The following is a 24,655-nucleotide window of genomic DNA, read 5'->3' on the forward strand; positions in this document are numbered from 1 at the left end:
GCAGCCCCTAGTTTGCTCATCAAGTCTTCTTTCATGGGTGGCATCCTGTAGATGCCATTCTTTCATCCTTCCATTGTGCCAATTAGAAAGAGTACACATCAAATGAGCCAGAGCGGGCTTTTCCAAAGCTATGTGATGCCACCCAAGATCCCCAACAAAAATGGCATTGCCTTAGGGAGGAGAGTCTAAGTCTGGACAGGGAAAGAGGGAAGGAGGGAGAGAGTGAAAAACGTAGTAGGAGAGAGAGAGAGAGAGTGGGAGAGACAGTGGAAGAGAGAGAGAGAGACGGGTAGAGGGACGCTCTGTCCCCCAGTACAGACGAGCTGCCAGCTGATACCTCAGCCCATGCTGGTGCCAACTGCAGGCTCCATCTCTCCTGGCACTGCCAATTGCACTCGAAACAACCCTCCTCCCTCGCCTATCAAGTCCCCCAGGCTCCTTTCTTGAGACCAGCCGCAGTGACCAGACTTTAACTCTGCATTGTTGGAAAAGGACTCAAAAGTAAGCGTTTCACTGTTTGTCTAGACCGGTTGTTGAATGTGACAAATAACATTTGATTTGATGCCCTACACAGCAGTGGCGAGGAGGGCGGTCATATTGACTGACTGGTCATATTTTTGGCAGTTGTTTCCCCCCCAGAATGTGATGTTGAGGCTTGACAACTAGGAGACAACACACCTACTCCATTTCCTGTGGTACCAACCACCAGGGAGCGAATGAAAACAATTTTTTGTGCTTTTGGCCAACATCTAGTAGTGTTGGCTTTGAAAATGCTGAGGTACAGTTAACAGCAAGCCTGGCTTGAAAAAACAACAGATAAAGCAACATCTCACAGCACAATGCCTCTCTCCTATTACAAATTTTGTTTTTTCCATGTGTGTTTTGAGGTTGGGCTTAACACCTATAGCTCGTTAGCACATAGGGCACACCGATGGGTGTCACCTCGTTAGTCACCTGTACTGGTTACCATCTCGTTAGTGGGAAGATGTTTCACCTTTGCTGGTCCAGGTGCTATTTAAGAGTGGCTGGGTCAGTGCTCCAGTGTCTCAATAGATGTGGAGGGTTAACACCTTTAGCTCGTGCTTCCTATTTAGATTTTTAGACAAACTATTCTGTATCTGATTTTGTTTTGTGCCACCATTTTGGTTTGTTTCCTGTCATTAAATTCGTTGTGGGTTTTTCTTCTGTTTGCCTTTTGGGCAAATGTAGTGGGTGCTCATGGTGGGTATCTTTTAGGTTCCAATTGTTGTCGCTAGTCAACTTATTTTTTTTATTTATTCTGTCTCTTGTTTTTGTTCAGGGACAAGGTGTAATTATGAAGTAATTTCAATACATCAATCAGTATACCAAATGTAGCTTCACTGCAAATTTTTACCGTTAGTTCCTGGAAAGGCTAAATTAGGACATGTCGGACCACAATTTAGACAGACTGGTGATGTGAGCTCTCTAGGACACCGTGGATGTCTGTGTCTCCTACAGCGGTTCAACCAGCTGCACCACAGGGACTTGGTATTCAGCTCAGACTAGCGCTCTTAGCCACAAGATGTCTTCCAACTAGAGACCTGCATCTGCAACTCAGCCAAGCAGAATTTAAACAACATTTAAAAAACGTTCCAGGATAAGACTATAAATTAACGCTGCTTTATTAACATTACTGCTTCATACTGTTGTGGCTTGCTAATTAACATTCCAGTGAAAAAGCTTTTGCATATGGCTGCCTCCTTTCAGGTCTAGGCCATGCATAAAAAGTTTTGTCAAACAGGTTAGCGATGGTGAATGGGGAATTCTCTGGCTTTCATAAAAAAAAATTGATGGTTGGCCAGGTGCTTTGAAATGGAGAGCATGCTTATCAAGAATGCCCTAGAACTCGGGAGAAAATGCCATGCTAGTGTTTGAGGAGAGCTCCTTACAACAAAACACTTTTTTCACATTGATAGGTTTGAAAAATTCACCTCTGAAGGTGAAATGTGTACTTACATTCTGAAATCTTGCTCTGATTTATCATCCAAAGGGTCCCAGAGATAACATGAAGTTTAATTTTGTTAGATAAAATCATTTTTAAAATCCTAAAAAGGTCCATATAACATGCACAATTGATTTTGTATTATCACTTGTTCAATTTGCAAAGAAAGGAATCTGTGAAAATCTAACCCTAAACATAGTTTCAACCAGTCAAATCACATTCGTATGTATTCCTCAGAGATCCTAGAATGTAACCAGACATCACTATATCATTAGGGGTGTAGTATATCCTATAGGACACCAAATTTGATGACGCGGCCGGTCTTCATTTGATCTACTGTATCTTTGTCAAATAAGCACCAATCGGTGTCAATCAAAGCTAGCTAGATAGCTAATGAGCTGCGCTTTATGGGAGTATACAGAAACCTGTGTGCCTTTTTCCTTTTGGACAAAAATTATACGAATATTCAGAGTTATGAAAACTGGTTGTTTTGCCAATGTTTAACTTGTAATATGGCTGCTAATAATGGAAAAGTTCAATAATAGTTAAAGTATACAGATTTTACGATATTCTTGCAGAAAAATGTAATATGAATGCAACTGTCTCCTTCATGATTTGCCAAATGTACCTGGGTGACTTCACACTAAATGTCATGTAGTTCGCTCATACTTCAAGTTATCCGTCTGAAACTTTGCACATACAATGCTGCCGTCTTGTGGACACCATCGGAATTTCAACCAGAGTGATGGCTAGAACTGGAACCTTTCTCTTGCATTTCAAAGATGGTGGTAGAAAAAAACGGTTGTTTTTTTCTTTGTATTTTCTTCTACCAGATCTATTGTGTTTTATTCTCCTACATTCAATTCACATTTCCACAAAATTCAAAGCGTTTCCTTTCAAATGGTACCAAGAATATGCATACCCTTGCTTCAGGGCCTGAGCAACAGTATTTAGTATGTCATTTTAGGCGTAATTAGATTTTTTTTAAAAGAGGGCTATCCCTAAGCAACCATCCACATAACATGTAGGCCTGAACCACATTTATTATGAAATACAGGCAAATCACTATGGAATCCTGTCTCTCATGATTTGAAGACTGTGTCTTTTGATTCTAACATTAACAATGCTAGATAGCCAAGTAGCTTACCCTGCTGCATCTGAAATAAAGTGGTTTGAACATTAAAAGCCAAATACAGCCTTTGCACCTGTCAAAGCAACCACCCAACAACACTGTAGGCCTATTGGAACAAATAAAAGTAAGATGTTTCTTCACTTTGAAAATGTAGGCTATTTGGAAAAGCCAAGGGAGCTGCAACTTCGTTGGTGATGGTGGTTTTGCCGAATGGAATCATGGGTGTTTGATCCTTGAACAACAGAAAAATATTGGAGTAAGCTGACTATAAATATCATTCTATAGATTTTTGAGTGCCTATTTAAAATATTTACAAATGTTATTAGACCAAGACAGCCAGAGCAACATATACAGTAGCAAGGAGTTCCAATACGATCAGAAAACTACAGATGGGTTGTATCGACAGCTGAAAATTACTGTCCATCATTTATTTTATTTGTCATCTCGGGGATCCTACTCCGGATTTTGCCCGTTCTAAACAGTCAATAGACATGAAATCATAGAAAACTAAAACAATGTAGGGCATCACTAAATACTTCATAGTAACAACCTAAATGTTAGTGTTGGAGTTGCCCTATAATAATTTAATCTCTGAGGGATTCTTACACATGCCATATCAGGATCATCTAAGAGTTGCTTTTAGAACCTAAAATCTTAGATTATTCCAAATGTTCTCTCTCTCTGTGTCATAGAAATGGAACAAGAATATCTCAATGATATAGGCAAGCGCCACTATTATTTCCCCCTATTTTCCAGGTTTTTCTATCAGCTCTTGGCCACTGCTCTCCCCCTTCCTCCCCTTCCTATCTGTCTCACCTTTCTTTTATAAGCTGGCTTGATGCTGAGGTGGGGTTTCAATTCCACCCCTGTGCCCACAGGCTCCAGACCTGGCCCAGTTTGGGGATACACACACTGGGTGTCTGATTAAGATAAAGAGGGTGCATGTGTGCGCGTGCACAGAGCTGGAATAGGGTGGGGTGCCTGTGGATGGATGATTTGAGGCCGAAGGGGCAGGCGATGGGTTGTTCTCCCCTGGGCTCCACGCAAGGCTGGGTTTGTGAAGGCAGACTGTGGGAGGTTTACACACCAGTGAGAGATGAGAGCGAGAGAGCGATAGAGGGGGAGGAAGGAGAAACAGAGACGAAGGGAAAGAGGAAGGAAAGAGAAAAATACAGGAATCATAGGGCTGCTGAGTGTGCCCTGATGCTGAATTGATGTGACTATCAGAAGTGAAATGGCATTGCGGTGGATAGGCATAAGCAATTCATTCCAAAGTTCAATTCTCCCCCAAAGTTCAGTGTCTGGGTTATGGTATCACTGAGTGTACAAAATGTTAAGAACCCCTTCCCCCCTTTGCCCACAGAACAGCCTCAGTTCGTCGGGCATGGACTCTACAAGGTGTTGAAAGCGTTCCACAGGGATGTTGACTCCAATGCTCCCCACAGTTGTGTCAAGATGGCTGGATGTCCTTTGGATAGTGGACCATTCTTGATACACATGGGAAATTGTTGAGCGTGAAAAACCCAGCACCATTGCAGTTTTTGACACAAACTGGTGCGCCTGTCACCTACTACATACCCCGTTTAAAGGCACTTAAATATGTTTTTCTTGCTCATTCCCCCTCTGAATGGCACACATATACAATCCATGTCTAAATTGTCTCAAGGCTTAAAAATCATTTTTTAACCTGTCTCCTCCCATTCATCTACACTGATTGAAGTGGATTGAACAAGTGGCATCAATTAGGGATCATAGCTTTCACCTGGATTTACCTGGTCATGAAAAGAGCAGGTGTCCTTAATGTTTCGTACACTCAGTGTATAAATGATTGGACAATTCAAATTTAGGAGAATCTCTTATATAACGGTTTAATGTGATTTATAGCAACCTGTTAATGTTTTCTACACTCAATGTATATGCCTGTGCTTTTGTGTGGAGTGTGGATCTTTTCGGACCTAAGCAGATGCTTTTATCTCAAGAAAGAGACACGTTAAAGGGGCACTCATAAAGGGTCTGTCAAAGAAAAATGTCATTATTACACTATTATAAGACATCTTTCACTAGCCATGAAGTGCTTCATAAGGCTGGTCATGGCTCACATCAACACCATTATCCCAGGAACCTTAGACCCACTCCAATTTGCATACCACCCCAACAGATCCATAGATGATGCAATCTTTATTGCACTCCACACGGCCCACTGGACAAAAGGAACACCTAAGTGAGAATGCTATTAATTGACTACAGCTCAGCTTTCAACACCATAGTGCCCTCAAAGCTCATCACTAAGCTAAGGACCCTGGGACTAAACACCTCCCTCTGCAACTGGATCCTGGACTTCATGACAGGTTGCCCCCCAGGTGGTAAAGGTCGGTAACAACACATCCGCCACGCTGATCCTCAACACGGGGCGTGCTCAGTCACCTCCTGTACTCCCTGTTCACTCATGACTGCACGACCAGGCATGACTCCAACACCATCATTAAGTTTGCTGATGACACAACAGTGGTAGGCCTGATCAACAATGAGACAGCCTATAGGGAGAAGATCAGAGACCTGAACGTGTGGTGCAAGGACAACAACCTCTCCCTCAACGTGATCAAGACAAAGGAGAAGATTGTGGACTACAGAAAAAAGAGGATCAAGCATGCTTCTCATCGACGGGGCTGAGGTGGAGCAGGTTGAGTGCTCACCAACAAACTATCTATCATGGTACAAACACACCAAAACAGTTGTGAAGAGGGCACAACACAACAAACTCTTCCCCCTCAGGAGACTGAAAAGATTTGGCATGGGTCCCCAGATCCTCAATTTTTTTTGCAGCTGCACCATCGAGAGCATCCTGACGGGTTGCATCACTGCCCGGTATGGCAACTGCTTAGCATCTGACCGTAAGGCACTACAGAGGGAAGTACGTATGGCCCAGTGCATCACTGGGGCCAGGCTTCCTGCCATAACATACCTATATAGTAGGTGGTGTCAGAGGAAAGCCCCAAAAAATGTCAGAGACTCTCTGCTACCGCACGGCATGCGGTACTGGAGCGCCAATTCTAGGACCAAAAAGCTCCTAAACAGCTTCTACCCCCAAGCCATTAACCTCATTATTGTTATTTTATTGTGTTACTATTTATATATTTTTTTACTTTTATTTATTTGGTAAATATTTTCTTAACTCTTCTTGAACTGCACTTTTGGTTAGGGCTTGTAAGTAAGCATTTCAGGTCTACACTTGTTGTATTTAGCGCATGTGACAAATAAAGTTAGATTTTTATTTATTTTGGACCTAAGCCTTCCTTCCAGCCGTTGGGACAACAACTCCCATTGTTAGGGCGGAGACATGAGCATCTTGTCATTATATACAGATCTATGCCCACACAGATCGGACAAGTATGAGCAATGGATTACGGTCTCTACTACATCGCACAGTTTGGGCTTGATCTGATTTATCTCTAGAGAACGCCCTGGGTCAGAGCTAATTAGTTCGGACCAGAGCCCTGGACCAGCGCTAGCTAGCTACTAGCTACGCCCTGGACCAGAAATAGTGCGGACCAGAGCTAGCTAGCAGAAGAACCGGCAGCAGTGTGTCCTGTGTCCAGTCAATCTACATGCACCACAACACAATGCAGAAGCTAACCCAGAGCGCAGTAGCCTGCGCATTCACACATAGGCCCAGACCGGCTACACTAACAATAAATAGTAGCTTAATTACTTGTGGTTGTGTTCATCTATATGGGAGATGTTGCATGGAATTAAGTCTGATTTAGATACAAGTAAAGTTTTAAAGAAAGTAACAGTAAGGTACAAAGCAACTGGATGAAACTATTAAGAAAGTAATAGTAGTTGTCATGGTAACGGGAAAATATTATTTATAATATAGTGTCAAGGCTCCATAGGTACACTTAAACTATGGTGAAACTACAAAGACATGACCAGTAAGTTACATAACAATTGCTTAAGTACAGTTCTTAAATAACTGGGTAACGACTGGAAAGTAATAGGAAACAACAGCGAAACAAAACAACAAGGTAACCCAGCTACAAGCAAAGACCCAAGCAAAGACCCACGTTTTGAGGTTGGCTGACATAGTCAGTGCTTAAGTGCTGCTTAAGTGCTGCTGCTGAGAAGAGGGGGAAATGGCCTTAAATACTTACTACATAGCTTCTGCTTATTAACCTCTATTATTGATAGTGCTATCCACAGGGGGTACTTGGGAAGACTCATAAGAATATAGGACTACTGGAAAACAGCACATGAGGGGGTACTTAGGGGGTACTCCCAACAGAGCAAAATGTGATTTAGGGTACAGTAACCAAAAAAGATTGAGAACCACCTAGTAGATGCCATTTGGAGAGCAAATGCCCTCACTGCTTTTGGGGTCAATCGTTTTTTGAAGTGTATGAAGTACTATGACTGAAATGTCTGGATTTCTGAACCCATTCCCATTCTTCTCTTGTGCTGTCTTGTTATTTCAATCCCAAATCCACTAGAACAGGGTTAGGCAACCCTGTTCCTGGAATGCCGCAGGTACTGTAGGATTTTGTTCCAACTAGGCACCACACCTGACCAACTGAGCTAATTGATCAGATCAGTGATTTGCCTAAATTCAACACAACTGGTCAGGTCGTTTAAATTAAAAACATGAAGTGCCTGCGGCACTCCAGGACCAGGGTTGCCTACTCCTACACTAGAACACGAGGAGAGTGATGGAAATCACTGTGTTGGGACAATATAATTGAATAACTCTCTCTGTCTTTTCAGGAAACCAAAATCAACTGTGTGAGACTGGCTACTAAAGGTATGAGAACATTTTTAATATGTCCCATGCATAGGAAATACATTACTTCATGGATTAAAGGCCCAGTGCAGTAGAAATAAACATTTATTGTGTTTTATACACGAGGTTGGAATAATACTGTGAAAATTATGATAATGCTCTTTTAGTATAAGAGCTGTTTAAAAAGACTTCCTGAAATTCCAGCTTGTGGTGGGATGGAGTTTTGGTCTGAATGGTGACATCACCGGGCAGCAAATTGTTTTATAGACCAATAAGAAGGATAGTTCCAAACCTTTCTGCCAGTTACAGTTTCCCCACCACTCCCAGACAGTCCGAGCAAAATTCTTGCTTGAGAAATTGCTCTTTACTAAGAACCTACTTTTGTTTCTTTTTGACCATTTTAATTTAAAACAATCACAGTGAGGTACTTAATTTTTTACCCAGAAATGATTTAATATTGAGCTGAAAATGGCTGCATTGGACCTTTAAAAAAATACTCATAGTCATATTTTGTAAAACTGTTAAATGCAATGAAATCAAAGAGATGCATATTTAACAAGTCAACTGGGCCCAATGAATGTTACTTGTATGTATTTGGAGCGCTACACCTGCATAGAAGTAGACTGTCCCTATTTTAAAGGTATAAGTGACCATAAGCCCCAAACTCTTGTCAGTGTTGAACCTGCATGTTTTTTTTCGATCTATACACTCCAAGATTCTGTTCAGCTTTTAATTTTCTCTCCATTCTGTTTATTTTCTCTAAACCATCTTTATAAAAAGAACACATTAAGGATCAGTAGTATCGAAGGACAACCTCCATTAATGTAATTGATGGTGAAAAAAACAGTTCACCCACAGAGAATACCATTTCATTATTCTGTTTTCTTTTCTTCCCATTCCCTAATTTAAGTTGCTGTTTATCTTTTTAGACATACTGTACATACATTTTTGCACAGACAATATTCTTTTGATGTAGTTATTGATTATCACGTAATTTTTTTGTCTTAAGTCAAATATTTCTCATCAGTGGGCTCTATTTTTTCCGTTCTTCTCTCTCACCATGCTCCTGTTCTGAATTGATCTCTTTACCGTGTTTGGAGTCTACACTTGTAGACACACTGATTGCATGTCTGCTTTGGAAAATACGTGCTTTAAACTTTGTGGCCCTTCATCTCTTCTAGTACGAATACACAGCTTGACTATTTCAATATGATTGTATTTGATAGTTAAATACTGTATAGAATCTGTATGGAAATTTGGGGGTCATAATTGTTAACATGGAATTTGAGTTTCCTATTTGATAAACCATGGCAATGTTGCTGAGATTGAAGCTGTCCTAATATGGATATCGTAAAAGTTTAGAGATCTAATTTTGGATCAAAACTCCCACAAAGTTCAAACATTTAAAAACATTTTTTTTTTTTACTCCATCTCCTATTTTTCTTCTTCCAGTCAGAATCAAAGGTTAATATCAATGCTTTCATTCCAATGTCCCATTCACGTGCACTGAGAATCAAACCTCGAAAACATTCCTCTGAAATAGATTTATGGATCCGAAGATGCTATTAGGAACACTTCTACTACTTTTCCATTTTCCGTTAATGGAAGCTATCCGACTCTTGTTGAAATTCATATATTCAGCCATCTATATAATCATACTGCCCATAGTTTTCTTCAAAATGTTATAGCAATATCACTTGAATTTTTACCTACTTACTGTGATTAATGTTCAATTGAAACAATGAAGGCGTCTTTTTTTTAGACAATTTTTCTTTGTTTCTTTCTTCTTTCATGCATGCTAACCGGGAACTTTAAACCTTGTTCTTAGTGGTAATAGGTAGGGGACAAAATACCACGCCGTACATACTTGTCATCCCCAGTGAAGGTGATTATTGCTCCATAGCCAGATTTCTTTATTCTGTTCTTTTATATACATTACTTTGTTTGTATTCTTTTATTTTCTCTCTTTCCTCATCTTAATGCATTTGTTTGCATGTCTGGTCCACAAAAGTGTAGCTGGCTGTCATTGATTCCATTGAGACTACTGTACCTTGGTGCCCCAAATATGTATGGTTATCGTCCCTCTTATTATTTTCATTGTTTGTTACTATTTTGACAATCCCTGAGATTTGTTTGATAGTTGTCTTGTAGTTTTGCTCATGGACTTAAGCTTTTTAAACTGTATTGAATGTGCATCTGTAATCCCAATTTGGTAGAAAGTGGCTTAAACACAGATCTGACAAACATTTTGATATTTTCATCCACCATGATCTCTCTATGATTGATTGTTATTTGTCTTTTCTTAAGTGGCAAGAACATTATGATACTCGTTTATCATCCACGCGCCCTATTCAACAATTGTTAACTGCAAAGCAAGACCGTCAACTAAGTTATTGTTATTATGCCACAGAGTGCAAAATGTGAACTTTATCTTCAAATCTAACTTCTTTAGGTCTGAATTACTGCAAAGAACGCAAGCCAGTATAGTCCTTGCTTTACAATAGGGATGAGTCAAGATGAGCTGTAATATGTCTCTGAGCAAAATATACAAAAACGAGACACACGATGTCAACCCACTCCCTTCCTTTCCAAGTTGAGTCTGCATTTACTCACCCAAACATCCCCTATACAACTGTCCTGCACCCTGCCTATGCTCCACACTCACTGTCTGTCGCGCTAACCTCTGAATGGAACGTCATACCAGTTAGAGAGGTGGCTACTCTCCTGTCTGGCTAGATAGAGATCAATGTACTGTTGTAATGTTCATACACTCCATGTTATACACATCTATGCTATAGTCCACAAGGAATCAAGTTCTAACCTTGTGCATCCATACACTGTCTGTGACTGTCGATTACCATTTAGATGTACCATACAGATTTACAAACTTACCATACAGATTTACAAACTTACCATACAGATTGTATATAGAGTGTTTGCTGCTAGTGTCATGCAATTATGATAAGTTGCTTGCTGTGTGCACTTCAAAAGGTACAATACCCCCCCCCCCCCCCCCCCCCCCCCCACACAAAAAAAAACCTTAACACAGAGTACAGCTCGCTTGCTCTTGAATCAGAGGAAATGTCTCAGTTAGAGGTGGTGCCCATTTTATATTTGTGTTGCTCTGTGGCACTGTGTTTGGTGTTGCTTTCCTTAGCATCGTAGCTTTGCCTGGATATATGGAGATCTTGGAGGGAAATCTGGCAATGTATTGTGTATGTAGACAGCCCGACCTGGTAGACTTTGGTGTTGTCTTATGCAAATGTTGCCCTTATAACACTTTGATGAATTTCCATCTACCTCGATGTGCAGCAACAAACCGTTCAATGGCCCTGACTCAAATCGGAAAACAGTTGCAGGAAATCACTTTCTGGTGTCTGGGGAGAAGAATAGCAGGGTTAGGTGAACACGATGACTATAAAGACATCATGGCAAATGAATAGACCATTTTATGAGTAATGCAATAGTACAGAATCAGTTGAATTGATTGTTGAAGGGCATTTATTTTGTATTTGCCTTTTTAGCACAATTACCCTTTATGTTGAGTTTTAGCTACAATTGGATGATATTTGTGAGCCAAAATATCATACGGAAGTGCCCTTAGCAGTACAAAACCTAGCAACCTTGGGGATCTTGTTGTATTGGGTATGATTTTGGTCTGACAGTTGTTAGAGTATTTGCGACAATATGATAGAATCTGGTCTATTTTCCACTATATGACCAGGTCTATAGCGCTGTACCAATGGGCTTTGCTTAGTGAAAGAATGATGTAGATGTCATGTTTCTGGACCACCCAAACTTTTTATGTTCAAAGAAGCCTGTTTCATAATAGTGACACTCTCTTTGTTGAGGGCAAGCACTCAGTTCAGGATAGAACATTGACCATACGTTATGGTATATATTGCAAATAAAGCAGATAAATGTATGGTATTTCCTTTTTATCCAAACAAAAAAAGAACCCAAATAATGTATTTTAAAGCCTTTAAGTACTGCGTGCACTGCTGACCTAAACAAACATTAGTGTTGACATTTTGTTCTGAGGCCTAGTCTTGGTACCATTAGCATTGTACATTGTTTACAGTGCCGATAAATCACATTAATCTGAGCCCATCTGACCCAGCGCTGCAGTGCTCAGATTGTAATCCCATTAGAGACACTTAGCTTTGCTGCTCTAATCTCACAGGGCTGCCCCGTCTGCCAGACAATAGCTCCCATGCAGCGCTGTTTCCTGCCAAATCCCACTGCTGCCACCAGTGTCACTCATCCCAGTCTGTGGAATCAATCCATCCATATATGAATGAGATTAAGTTTTAATATCATGGGTTTTAGTCATAATTCCTTTTTTATAGTTAACTTTTACCCCAGCCCAAAGTAAAAGGCTTTACATATTTTTTTAAGCGAACAACCACGTTTGTGGGTGTGCAGGAAAGCACAGTGAGAATTTAATCAGGGGAAGATTATGATTTTTATGATGATGGATCAAGGGTTCTGATTAGGTGTCAAATGACTCAAGTCTTGCGGGAACTCTGCACCTGAAGTTTTGATCTTCACTGTTGAAGCAGGAATTAAAAACACAGATTTGCGACATTCCTTAAAACGACAGATATCCCCATAAATGACAAGATGGGTATCAATATAACTTCAGTGTAGATAGTGATTGGGTTGGGTTAAATACGGAAGACACATTTAAGTTGAATGTATTGTTGTACAACTGACTAGGTATCCCCCTTTCCCCAAGCTCTACGGCTACACACAAATAGGGTCTTTATTCTATACAGTAAACTGAATGGGGCAGTTTACCCATTCCACATTTTTAGGTGAGGTCTATGTAATTTAAATTCAAAGTAAGATTGATAACTGTGTCAACATGGTGTTAAGGGTTCCATAAATTGAAGTCGAAAACATGCCAAGGTTATATTCTTAATCTGTTGGTTCAAAGGATATTTTGAACAAAGGCATTTGTAAAAGAGAGGCTAGAAATAAGACACCCAGTTTGTTTGAACATGCCTTAATTGTTTATCAAGTTTGCTCATTCATTTTGGCATGTGTACATCTATCCAACGCTGTTCTGCAGTACAGTGGAATAGCTCAGGAGATCCGGCAAGAGTTCTTTCATTGGATTTGAAACAGTCACTTTTCGTTATGTCATTGGAAGTTTGCATTCATCAAATTGTAAATGGCTTTGTTGCTATGTTTAAAAAATATATATATATTTTCTATTTAAGGCTTTTTTTCTGAGCACCCTTCACCAATAAGAGCCATACTTGTATTGATCTTCAACATAGTCAAGATGAATAAGCTACATATACTAATTAGGTCTACAAACATTCATTGATGGTGTTTGGTTGGTAATAAAATATAAATGAATGTGTTTCTATAACACCTCAATGCACCTCCTGAAAATAATACCTCGAGTGAAAATATAGCATCTATAAGAGGTTGAACATAGAAGCAGCACATTGTTTTACTCTAATGTTTCCAAACAGACAGCAACACTAGGGTGCAATTCCCAGTCTTTTGTATTGTTCAAAGCAAGGATTTTCAGTTGTAGTTGATAAGGTAAGAGTACTTTTGTAAGTTGTGTAAGGCGCTGGAGTCACTAGCAGTACTATTAACTCACTCAACCTATACATTCTCTCCCTCTCTGTGGTGCACTGTATGTCCAAGCTACTTCAGTCACAACCCATGCTAACATTTTCCTGCATGTCCTTCCTAAATCAATGTTTTGTTCAACATTAGTGCACTGCATGTCTTCAGTGTGTCATTGTGGTGCAACTGCTGTGTTAGATGCAAAGCCTGTTGAAATGAACAACTCATATGTAACTCAACCACAAGTCCTTTGATGCAAGAGAAACTGACCTTATTTTTACTTGTGTATTTCCAGTCGGTTATTTGCATGTTGATTTTCACCATTCATCTGTCCTGTGTGAGAAGCACCTTTACACAAGTTTACTGAATCTTTATTGAACTTTGTCTTGTTATCATTTGGAGTTTAGCAGGCAGGATATAGCCAACATGTCTGCCAATACCCTTAACAACAACACTATATCTAATCACCTTTACCTTTTCACTCAAATAATGTCTCCCTTTCATCACTAATAATGATCCTGACATTTCTTTGCATGACTTTGTGATAGTGTGTGTGTGTGTGTGTGTGTGTGTGTGTGTGTGTGTGTGTGTGTGTGGAGGATGGTTGCTCCAGGGTAAACTCCCTCCTCCTCTCTGTGATGTGTCTGTGCCTGTTTATAGGCGCGTCCACCCAGGACTCAGACGCTGTGGAGCCCGAAAAGCAGGTGGACAGCACTGTCAAGATGGCCGGTGTCATCGCGGGCATTCTCATGTTCATCATCATTCTACTGGGAGTGGTTCTCACCTTCAAACGCAGGTAAAGAGCAGTAGAGAAACCCGTAGTGTGTCCCCGATGCAGCAAGTGTAAGCGTAAATATGTCGGACTATATTACTACAGTCGTAACACCATAGTGTGACCCAAATGTCCCATGCACAATATTACTGCTCAGTTGAGCAGAAAATACCATTGGGACTAACTCATAAGGAGGTATGTTTTTAGGGGGACTTTACAGACATACACAGCTTTCTGTGTCTTGTTCACATGCACCCTGGCTGACTTCCATCACATCTATGTTTCCGTCCTGTCTCTTGTTTTCCTAAATCACCCTAATCACATCCCCATGCCATTTTTCTATGCTAGGACCCACAGTTTTTTATTTATTTTTATAACAATAAAAAAAATTGGTTCACCTTACCACTCCACACATAGTTACCTCAACTTTGAAGTGTCTTAATACCGTACATCATGACCAACCATTTGTCATTGTAGGAGTAGGCTATGCTACTGAGACAAAATGACTTGTATGTCACAATCACAAATATTCTTGGAAATAAACAGGGCAGCAATTTATAATAACTTTCATGAATGAATAAACTATTGATAAGTACTATTTGATAATTTCTTTAATCATTTATAAACATTGCATTTTGAATGGCTTCTTCATGAAAATTATTATAAAGTGTTACCATTAAGTTGAGGGAGCACAATTACAACACGCTCAGATGTTTTACGTAAACTGTTTAAAAAAGTATATAATATTGTTAACCTTCTCTTGTTACAATGTTGTTCACTTAAAATCCTATTAATGACATATTCCAGAAAAAAAGCTGCTCTGGTTGTCATGGTTTTATTATACAATCCTATGGCGAATAAGTCACAGAAATCTGTACGTACACAAATCAATAAGAAATCCTAGACTCAACATACAGTTGCACCCATGAGCAATGAGGCTTTACAATTATTTCAAATCAGACAACCTCTGCAGAAATAAGTGGATATGTCAACAACAAAGATGGCCTCCTAAGCAGGGCATATATGAATTGCAAATCAATATGTAGATGAAACCGTGGGTGTTATGGGGCCATGGGTTAACTAGTATATATACCAACTATGATAGCTTGACACAACTGTGGGAAGCATGGAAGTCAACATGGGCCAGCATCTCTGTGGAAAGTTTTCAACTCAATATTAGGAATGTGTTCCTAATATTTGGTATACTCAGTGTAGATCGAGGAGAGGGAGAAGTGCTTAGTCTACAATATCCTAACATGCCTGGCTTTGCTGGATCATCTATATTTAATTCTTGCGTCATAGATAACATGCTGGAAGCGAGTATACACTGTCCATTTAATCGTTCAAAGCAGTGTTGCGTGTTTTAGAGCTTTTTGTACTAACATACGAATGAATTGAATGGACAGGCAAAGACTTAATGGTGACTGTTTTCCTGCACGGTAGCTTGAACCTTTAGGGCTCTTACAGCACTGTCAAATGTGCAAGTCCAAGATAAAAATCCTTAAATGAATGGTGAAAGTTCCAAAAACGGTAGCATTTTGTACCTGCACTGAGAAGAGGATTATTAAGGTCGTGGGGGAGTCTATTTAAATTGTGATCAGACTAAGAAAACGGTTGTTTCTATAACAAGATGGGAGTTGTAGAAATCCACAGTAGTGTTGAGCGGGGGGTTACTAAGCTAGCATATGGAATTGTTTTAAGATGGTCATACCATGGATCATTTAGCTATTTGATTTTGAATTTTAGGACCTCTTTAGGTATAAAAATGTTGACCTTTTCTACTATAGCCCATAAAAACGCATTGAATAACACATTCAGAAATGGCAAAAAAGACATTAAAAAAATCTATCATAAGGAATAAGGTTTTGAAGTGTCTGTCCTATATCTAGGTGATTTAAGAAAGCTAAGGAAATATATATAATTTTTTGGACAAATATTTAACCCCTTATTTTTGTTGGCACAAAACTACCTTTATACTTCCATTCGTTTGTATGGGTTACCTTCAGACGAGTCCCCTGACACTTCTGGAGGTCGTAGAGCAAAACAGAGTCTCCCCTTTCCATACAGTGGTCATTCCATAGAGTGGTCGTTCGGACACTACATACGTTTTTGTGAAAATACAGATTTCCGGGATGTTTCATGGTCTGGCAAACACCGCTGTAGCTCGGTCACCTCCCACTGTAGATGCGGAAGGCAGATACAGTGCCTTGCGAAAGTATTCGGCCCCCTTGAACTTTGCGACCTTTTGCCACATTTCAGGCTTCAAACATAAAGATATAAAACTGTATTTTTTTGTGAAGAATCAACAACAAGTGGGACACAATCATGAAGTGGAACCACATTTATTGGATATTTCAAACTTTTTTAACAAATCAAAAACTGAAAAATTGGGCGTGCAAAATTATTCAGCCCCTTTACTTTCAGTGCAGCAAACTCTCTCCAGAAGTTCAGTGAGGATCTCTGAATGATCCAATGTTGACCTAAATGACTAATGATGATAAATACAATCCACCTGTGTGTAATCAAGTCTCCGTATAAATGCACCTGCACTGTGATAGTCTCAGAGGTCCGTTAAAAGCGCAGAGAGCATCATGAAGAACAAGGAACACACCAGGCAGGTCCGAGATACTGTTGTGAAGAAGTTTAAAGCCGGATTTGGATACAAAAAGATTTCCCAAGCTTTAAACATTCCAAGGAGCACTGTGCAAGCGTTAATATTGAAATGAAAGGAGTATCAGACCACTGCAAATCTACCAAGACCTGGCCGTCCCTCTAAACTTTCAGCTCATACAAGGAGAAGACTGATCAGAGATGCAGCCAAGAATCCCATGATCACTCTGGATGAACTGCAGAGATCTACAGCTGAGGTGGGAGACTCTGTCCATAGGACAACAATCAGTCGTATATTGCACAAATCTGGCCTTTATGGAAGAGTGGCAAGAAGAAAGCCATTTCTTAAAGATATCCATAAAAAGTGTTGTTTAAAGTTTGCTACAAGCCACCTGGGAGACACACCAAACATGTGGAAGAAGGTGCTCTGGTCAGATGAAACCAAAATTGAACTTTTTGGCAACAATGCAAAACGTTATGTTTGGCGTAAAAGCAACACAGCTGAACACACCATTCCCACTGTCAAACATGGTGGTGGCAGCATCATGGTTTGGGCCTGCTTTTCTTCAGCAGGGACAGGGAAGATGGTTAAAATTGATGGGAAGATGGATGGAGCCAAATACAGGACCATTCTGGAAGAAAACCTGATGGAGTCTGCAAAAGACCTGAGACTGGGACGGAGATTTGTCTTCCAACAAGACAATGATCCAAAACATAAAGCAAAATCTACAATGGAATGGTTCAAAAATAAACATATCCAGGTGTTAGAATGGCCAAGTCAAAGTCCAGACCTGAATCCAATCGAGAATCTGTGGAAAGAACTGAAAACTGCTGTTCACAAATGCTCTCCATCCAACCTCACTGAGCTCGAGCTGTTTTGCAAGGAGGAATGGGAAAAAATGTCAGTCTCTCGATGTGCAAAACTGATAGAGACATACCCCAAGCGACTTACAGCTGTAATCGCAGCAAAAGATGGCGCTACAAAGTATTAACTTAAGGGGGCTGAATAATTTTGCACGCCCAATTTTTCAGTTTTTGATTTGTTAAAAAAGTTTGAAATATCCAATAAATGTCGTTCCACTTCATGATTGTGTCCCACTTGTTGTTGATTCTTCCCCATAAAATACAGTTTTATATCTTTATGTTTGAAGCCTGAAATGTGGAAAAAGGTCGCAAAGTTCAAGGGGGCCGAATACTTTCGCAAGGCACTGTATAGGCGGATATGGGGGTTTGAGACACAGCCCATGCAAAAATACTTATATCTCAAGCTTAAACTGGCAGATTATTGTTGTATGATGTTACACGGGTGCGTCAATGGACTCTTAAGGATGAACTAACATGACATTTCTTTCCTGGTTATTAAACAACTAATTGACCAATGTCGGTTCAATTACTTGAATTCCATTTAGTTTTTTTTGTGAGCCCAAATCACCGTTTCTCTAGCGAGAAAACAAATCATTCACGAGAGAAATCAAGCCAAGAAATATGTCGGATGATGGGCCATCTCCATGATGGGAGATACATTTTCATTAAGCAAATATTTAACATAGTTCAGCACAGAAACGTGGTAATTAACTACAATGACCATAATCCATTGCAGCTTTTTCCCCTGGCTCCGACAAAGACAAATAGGGGAAACTAGAGGTTTCACTGTTGCCAAAATCTGTCCCAAAAAAAACCTGTGTTTCTATTGGCTTATTTTGGCCCTAAGCTTGTCGCCTTCCTTCCCGGCTTTAGGATAACGACTCCCTTTGTTAGAGCGGAGACATCAGCTTCTCGTCATTATATACAGATCTCTGGACGTATACACTTTTACACCTGCTATGTTAGGTTATAGATACACACAGACCGTATGGGAGAGGAATGCACACAACACAATGAAGAGAGGAACAGAGAGCCTTCATTAAACCCCTCTAGAGCTGATTGACATGGGGCTTGTGAAAGCGGAGGATCTGGACAAGAAAATCGTCACAATTGTCTGTCCAACCCGAACTGTGTGAGCTATGAACTATAATACTGTATGTCACTGATATTGAAAGGTTAGACTCTCACGAACACGACAGTGTCAGTTGTTTGACTCTACAATATCCACAAGCTTTACGGCAGTTGTCTTGAACTCTGTCGTGGACATTCTCATTTCGAAGAGGTCTTCTCACAAAACCAACTGTCCAGACTGCACCGTTGGACCTACAAACTGTCACCAATATCACTCACAAACACAAACATGTCGGTTGTTCTGCTCTACAACCACACAAGCTTCAGTGGAGTCATCTGAAAGTGACCCAGTACCAGGCTGTAAAAATTGCAAAAAGTGACCAAACATATGTCTACATTTTACAGAAATGTGTCTCAGAACCTTGTTCCTTATTATCATACTTTTGGTTTTGCCATTTATGAATTTGTAGTAAATGCCCTTTTTTTATACCTCAAAATCAAATGGTTAAATAATACATTTGATGACCGCCTTAAAACAATTCCATATGTTAGCTTAGTAGATATTGCGATCTAAGGGCTTAGACCTACAGGGAAGTATGCCTTTTCTACTAGTTAAATTATTTAGTCAGACAGAACGGCAGCGTAGTTAGGCAAGCTAGCTAAACAGGATGACTAAAGACAGTACAGTATGGGGCGCACACAGATAACAAAAGATGGGCTGGCTGACTGCTACTGCCTGAGCAGAGATGAGATGAGGACTTTAAGGAATGAAAAATAATAATAAGTCATCAAATAAAAACTAAGAAATACACACAACTTCAATATGATGTTATTTCATCGTAACCCCTTTTTTCTATTGATGTGGACTTGACAGAGACAATGGAATGTTCACCATTTGTGGCTTTGGAATTTCGCTAACCGCTCAAAACTACTCCACATAGCTTCTCAACAGTATTGTAGAGAATTGTAGAAATTCAAAGATTTTTCTCTTGGGGCTTAATGTGTTTTTTTTCTTTAAAAACATCAGACTAAATGTATTATAAAGTAGAGGTTTATTGTAGTAACAAATCACAGAATACATCCGCACATTGCAGTTTTGTGATGGCATATGCACAGACAACCTTCATGTGCAATCAGTGGTTGAGTGCCAGACCAACACCAGCTAGGCCCAATCCTTCTCTCCATTTGGACAGGTGCACATGTTGTCCCAGTCGGTGTGTCTGTGCGCGCGTGGAAGAGCTGGTTCTCCTCCACTTGAAATCAGTGTTGACTTTGGCAGTTTAGACTGAGATGGCTGAAGTGGAGGGAGAGCACTATTTGTACAGCCACTTCATTTGACATTTAACTTAACCAATTAAATTTCAAGCCAAGCCCCCCATGTTAATTATGCATGTAGTTACAAGATTTGTTTGCTTATGTCACCCGCTAATTTGTGAATGGCCACCTCTGATCCCAATGGCTGGGCGAGTAAGAGTCCCTGCCAAATTCTAACCATCTTATTATCATGCACATACCCATATACAGTTCAAGTCGGAAGTTTACATACACCTTAGCCAAATACATTTAAAATCAGTTTTTCACAATTCCTGGCATTTAATCCTCGTACAAATTCCCTGTTTTAGGTCAGTTAGGATCACCACTATATTTTAAGAATGTGAAATGTTAGAATAATAGTAGAGAATGATTTATTTCAGCTTTTATTTCTTTCATCACATTCCCAGAGGGTCAGATGTTTACATACACTCAATTAGTATTTGGAAGCATTGCCTTTAAAATGTTTAACTTGGGTCAAATGTTTCAGGTAGCCTTCTACCAGCTTCCCACAATAAGTTGGGTGAATTTTGGCCCATTCCTGGTGTAACTGAGTCAGGTTGGTAGGCCTCCTTGCTCGCACACGCTTTTTCAGTTCTGCCCACAAATGCTCTATAGGATTGAGGTCCGGGCTTTGTGATGGCCACTCCAATACCTTGACTTTGTTGTCCTTAAGCCATTTTGCCACAACTTTGGAAGTATGCTTGGGGTCATTGTCCATTTGGAAGACCCATTTGCGACCAAGCTTTAACTTCCTGACTGATGTCTTGAGATGTTGCTTCAATATATCCACATCATTTTATTTCCTCATGATGCCATCTATTTTGTGACGTTCACCAGTCCCTCCTGCAGCAAAGCACCCCACAACATGATGCTGCCACCCCCGTGCTTCACGGTTGGGATGGTGTTCTTCAGCTTGCAAGCCTCCTCATTTTTCTTCCAAGCATAGCGATGGTCATTATGGCCAAACAGTTCTATTTTTGTTTCATCAGACCAGAGGACATTACTCCAAAAAGTGTGATCTTAGTCCACATGTGTAGTTGGAAACCGTAGTCTGGCATTTTTATGGCGGTTTTGGAGCAGTGGCTTCCTCCTTGCTGAGCGGCCTTTCATGTTATGTCGATATAGGACTCCTTTTACTGTGGATAGAGATACTTTTGTACCTCTTTCTTCCAGCATCTTCACAAGGTCCTTTGCTGTTGTTCTGGGATTGATTTGCACCTTTCGCACCAAAGTACGTTAATCTCTAGGAGACAGAACGCGTCTCCTTCCTGAGCGGTATGACAGCTGCGTGGTCCCATGCTGTTTATACTTGTGTACTATTGTTTGTACAGATGAATGTGGTACCTTCAGGTGTTTGGAAATTGCTCCCAAGGGTGAACCAGGCCTGTGGAGGTCTACAGTTTTTTTTCTGAGGCCTTGGCTGATTTCTTTTGATTTTCCCATGATGTCAAGAGTTTGAAGGTAGGCCTTGAAATAGGTCCACAGGTACAAACTTCACTGAAATGTCAATTAGCCAATCAGAAGATTTTGAAGCCATGACATGAATTTTCCAAGCTGTTTAAAGGCGCAGTCAATGTAGTGTATGTAAACTTCTGACCCACTGGAATTGTGATAAAGTGCATTATTAGTGAAATTATCTGTCTGTGAATAATTGTTGGAAAAATTACTTGTCATTCACAAAGCAGATGTCCTAACCAACTTTCCAAAACTGTAGTTTGTTAACAAGAAATTTGTGGAGTGGTTGAAAAACTAGTTTTAATGACTCCAACCTTAGTGTATGTAAACCTCCGACTTCAACTGTATCAACATATAAGGGCAGGTGTAATATTCATTATTCAGCTGATTCATCCCAATGAAAGCTTTAGGGTCAACGCAATCATTCTAATCATCTGAATTCCTCTGCATGCATTTCCAGTTGAAATAGACTATTTAGCCTTTAGGTGTAATATCTATACTTCATCTCTAGACATACGTTATATGTTGGTATAACAAAACGTCTTAATAAATCATCTGTACCAGTTATTGACTTGATCAAATCCACCACTGTTGTCCACTCTTTTTCTAATACTAGTCTCACACCCTTCTCTTATCTTCTTCCTCTTTTGGCCTGCGCCCGCTAGAGAGATACACACATGGAGAACTCTGAGTGTGGGGTATTGTATGTTTATTTTTAGCTACGCATCTTGAGATTGTGCCTCACCATTTTTGTTGGGACTCATCTGTGATCAGATACGTCATTCATGTCCAACACATGCACGAAAATTCACGAGGCCATTACTTTTTGATACTCAGACCGTCACTGTCGATTGCACCATTTTGGATTTCTAGCTTTTGTTCTGCATCACTGTGATTGTACAAAATGCCACTCTCAATGTCAGTCTTATTCGTTGACTTATTATTGATATTTTTTACCTAGCCTCCTATGCATTGTCAGTTGAATATTAGATACATTATCTGCAATGATCTATAGTGAATTTTATGTCTTGCATTATAAGTACACCTTTCAGTAAGGGTTTTCATTCATATTCTGTTGTTTTGGGTTGCATAACCCCCCTGGTGCAACAATGAACTGGCCTTGCAGCTACTGTTGTTACTCTTTACCTGCACTTACCCACCAAGAGGAAGGCTTAACTCTGCTCCACTTTCTATGTCAAACTAGTAATTTTCACTAATAATGTCACAACCTATTTGGAGTGGTGCACTAATTCGGATTCATTAAGTGTTTACCACAATAGCACTTTTTTTGGTGAGTGGGTTGTATTCATTACTCTAAACTATGCCTCTCGTATACACACATATTTATTCACCTATAGGCATGAGTCTGTGTCTTTGTGGTTCAACTAGAAGCTTGTTATAGTGAGTCTATCCTATTATAATCTAAAGCTATGAATTGAATCATGACAAACAAGCAGGTCAGTCTACTTGGGCTTTGCGGTGGCCACTCTGGTTTGGAGTCCTCGGCAGAACGGTGTCACCGTATGAATCATGACAAACAAGCAGGTCAGTCTACTTGGGCTTTGCGGTGGCCACTCTGGTTTGGAGTCCTCGGCAGAACGGTGTCACCGTAACCAAGTGGTCACATATTGTTTTAGGTTCCACTGTGCAAGAGGGGTCCATGGCGTTTCATGAACATCAAGGCAGACACACGGTGAAGTGAAATGTTTTTTCAACGTTCTGATTCATCAAGGTGGTCAAGCCTCTGACAGGCCTCTGCTGTCGCCTATAGTTCTTCATCATTCTCGCCACCACCAGAGAGAAGACAGGGAAGAAACCACCATTTACCTTCCTCTAGGCTGCTATACATATTTATTTAGTTTGTCATTTTATTGTTTTTGATGGAATTTTAGTGGTAGTTAAATAAAATGTATTTAGAATTTTACCATTGTTTTACTAGATCAGTGTATTCTCAAATTGAAAAAAGTTAGACTGCTGCTCCTCTGAGCTCCGGCAGCACTCCACCCCTTGTAATATTTCTCCGTAAACAAAATGTATTTTAAATATCCTCACCCACACCGACTCTCCAAAACTATGAACTTCAGCCTCGCGTCCTTAGCAGATCCCATCGCCCTACCAATACTCCTTTTTTCCAATTTCAAATCCTCACATTCAATACCACTTTAGTCCAGACAATATACCTTTCAGAACATTAAGACGGTGTAACCAAATACAATTAGTAATTTATTGGTGCCTTGGTGCAAACGTAGGCAGTTAAGATTACAGATGAATGCTCTGCAAGGCCATTCAGTCATGGGCTCAGAGCGATCACATTTAAAATGCCGGACAAAGGGATGATTTTTGCAACACACACACACACACACACACACAGAAATACCACTGCACCCAACAAGCTAATTGAAGCAGGCTACTACAATGTGTTTTGCCTCGCACAAAATTTGGTGATACAGAAATGACAGACCACGTGTGGCTGTTTTTATGAAAATCTGGGAATATTTAGCAAAGGAAACATTTCTGGTTTGTCTCAGGAAATTTAAAATAATTAGGAAAGCCATATTGAGAGAAGTAGCAGCACATATTTTGAATAAGCAACTAATGCACATGGAGAGCCTCACAGGTTTGACAAAATCACCTTATATGGCTATTTTCTTACGTTTTTAGCTCATCATTTTTTTGTAAATAGTTAACTGTCCTCCAAGTTTAGCTGGAATTCGCGTTCATGTCATGTCGGAAACTCAAACTCGCTAACCTAGGCGGAAGAGTCGGATCCCAAGTTTCCCATTTGGGAGGTACCAGAATCAACCAATAGGAAGCGCTACGCAAATTTCCGTTCATTTTAACTCTGCGGTCCCGAATTTCCGACATGATGTAAATGCATCATTAGACCAAAAGGATTTGACAAATGTGTTTGACCATATGACATTGGCCTACATCTAGTCTTGCGCTGCGCAGAATATCAGATCTCAACAACGATTGGAGAAGGGTTTAACATCACTAGTACCATATCTTTATGATATACACTGAGTGTACTGGACATCAAGAACACCTTGGTAATATTGAGGTGCACCCCACGTTAGGTGGTGGACCGTTCTTGATACACACGGGAAACTG

At 40.1% G+C, this 24,655-nt stretch overlaps 1 protein-coding gene across 1 annotated transcript in view; it reads left to right on the forward strand.

Annotated features, from left to right (window-relative positions):
- The window catches only part of LOC139370689 (protein tyrosine phosphatase receptor type T), a 435,744-nt gene that overhangs the window by 334,518 nt on the left and 76,571 nt on the right, over positions 1 to 24,655 (forward strand). The window contains exons 13-15 of the mRNA XM_071110314.1: positions 7,854 to 7,890; positions 9,698 to 9,754; positions 14,119 to 14,254. Of these exons, the coding sequence (XP_070966415.1) occupies positions 7,854 to 7,890; positions 9,698 to 9,754; positions 14,119 to 14,254 (230 nt within the window). The remainder of the gene's footprint in view (positions 1 to 7,853; positions 7,891 to 9,697; positions 9,755 to 14,118; positions 14,255 to 24,655) is intronic.

This window comes from Oncorhynchus clarkii, chromosome 17, assembly GCF_045791955.1.
Source record: "Oncorhynchus clarkii lewisi isolate Uvic-CL-2024 chromosome 17, UVic_Ocla_1.0, whole genome shotgun sequence".
In the NCBI taxonomy this organism is placed as follows: domain Eukaryota; kingdom Metazoa; phylum Chordata; class Actinopteri; order Salmoniformes; family Salmonidae; genus Oncorhynchus; species Oncorhynchus clarkii.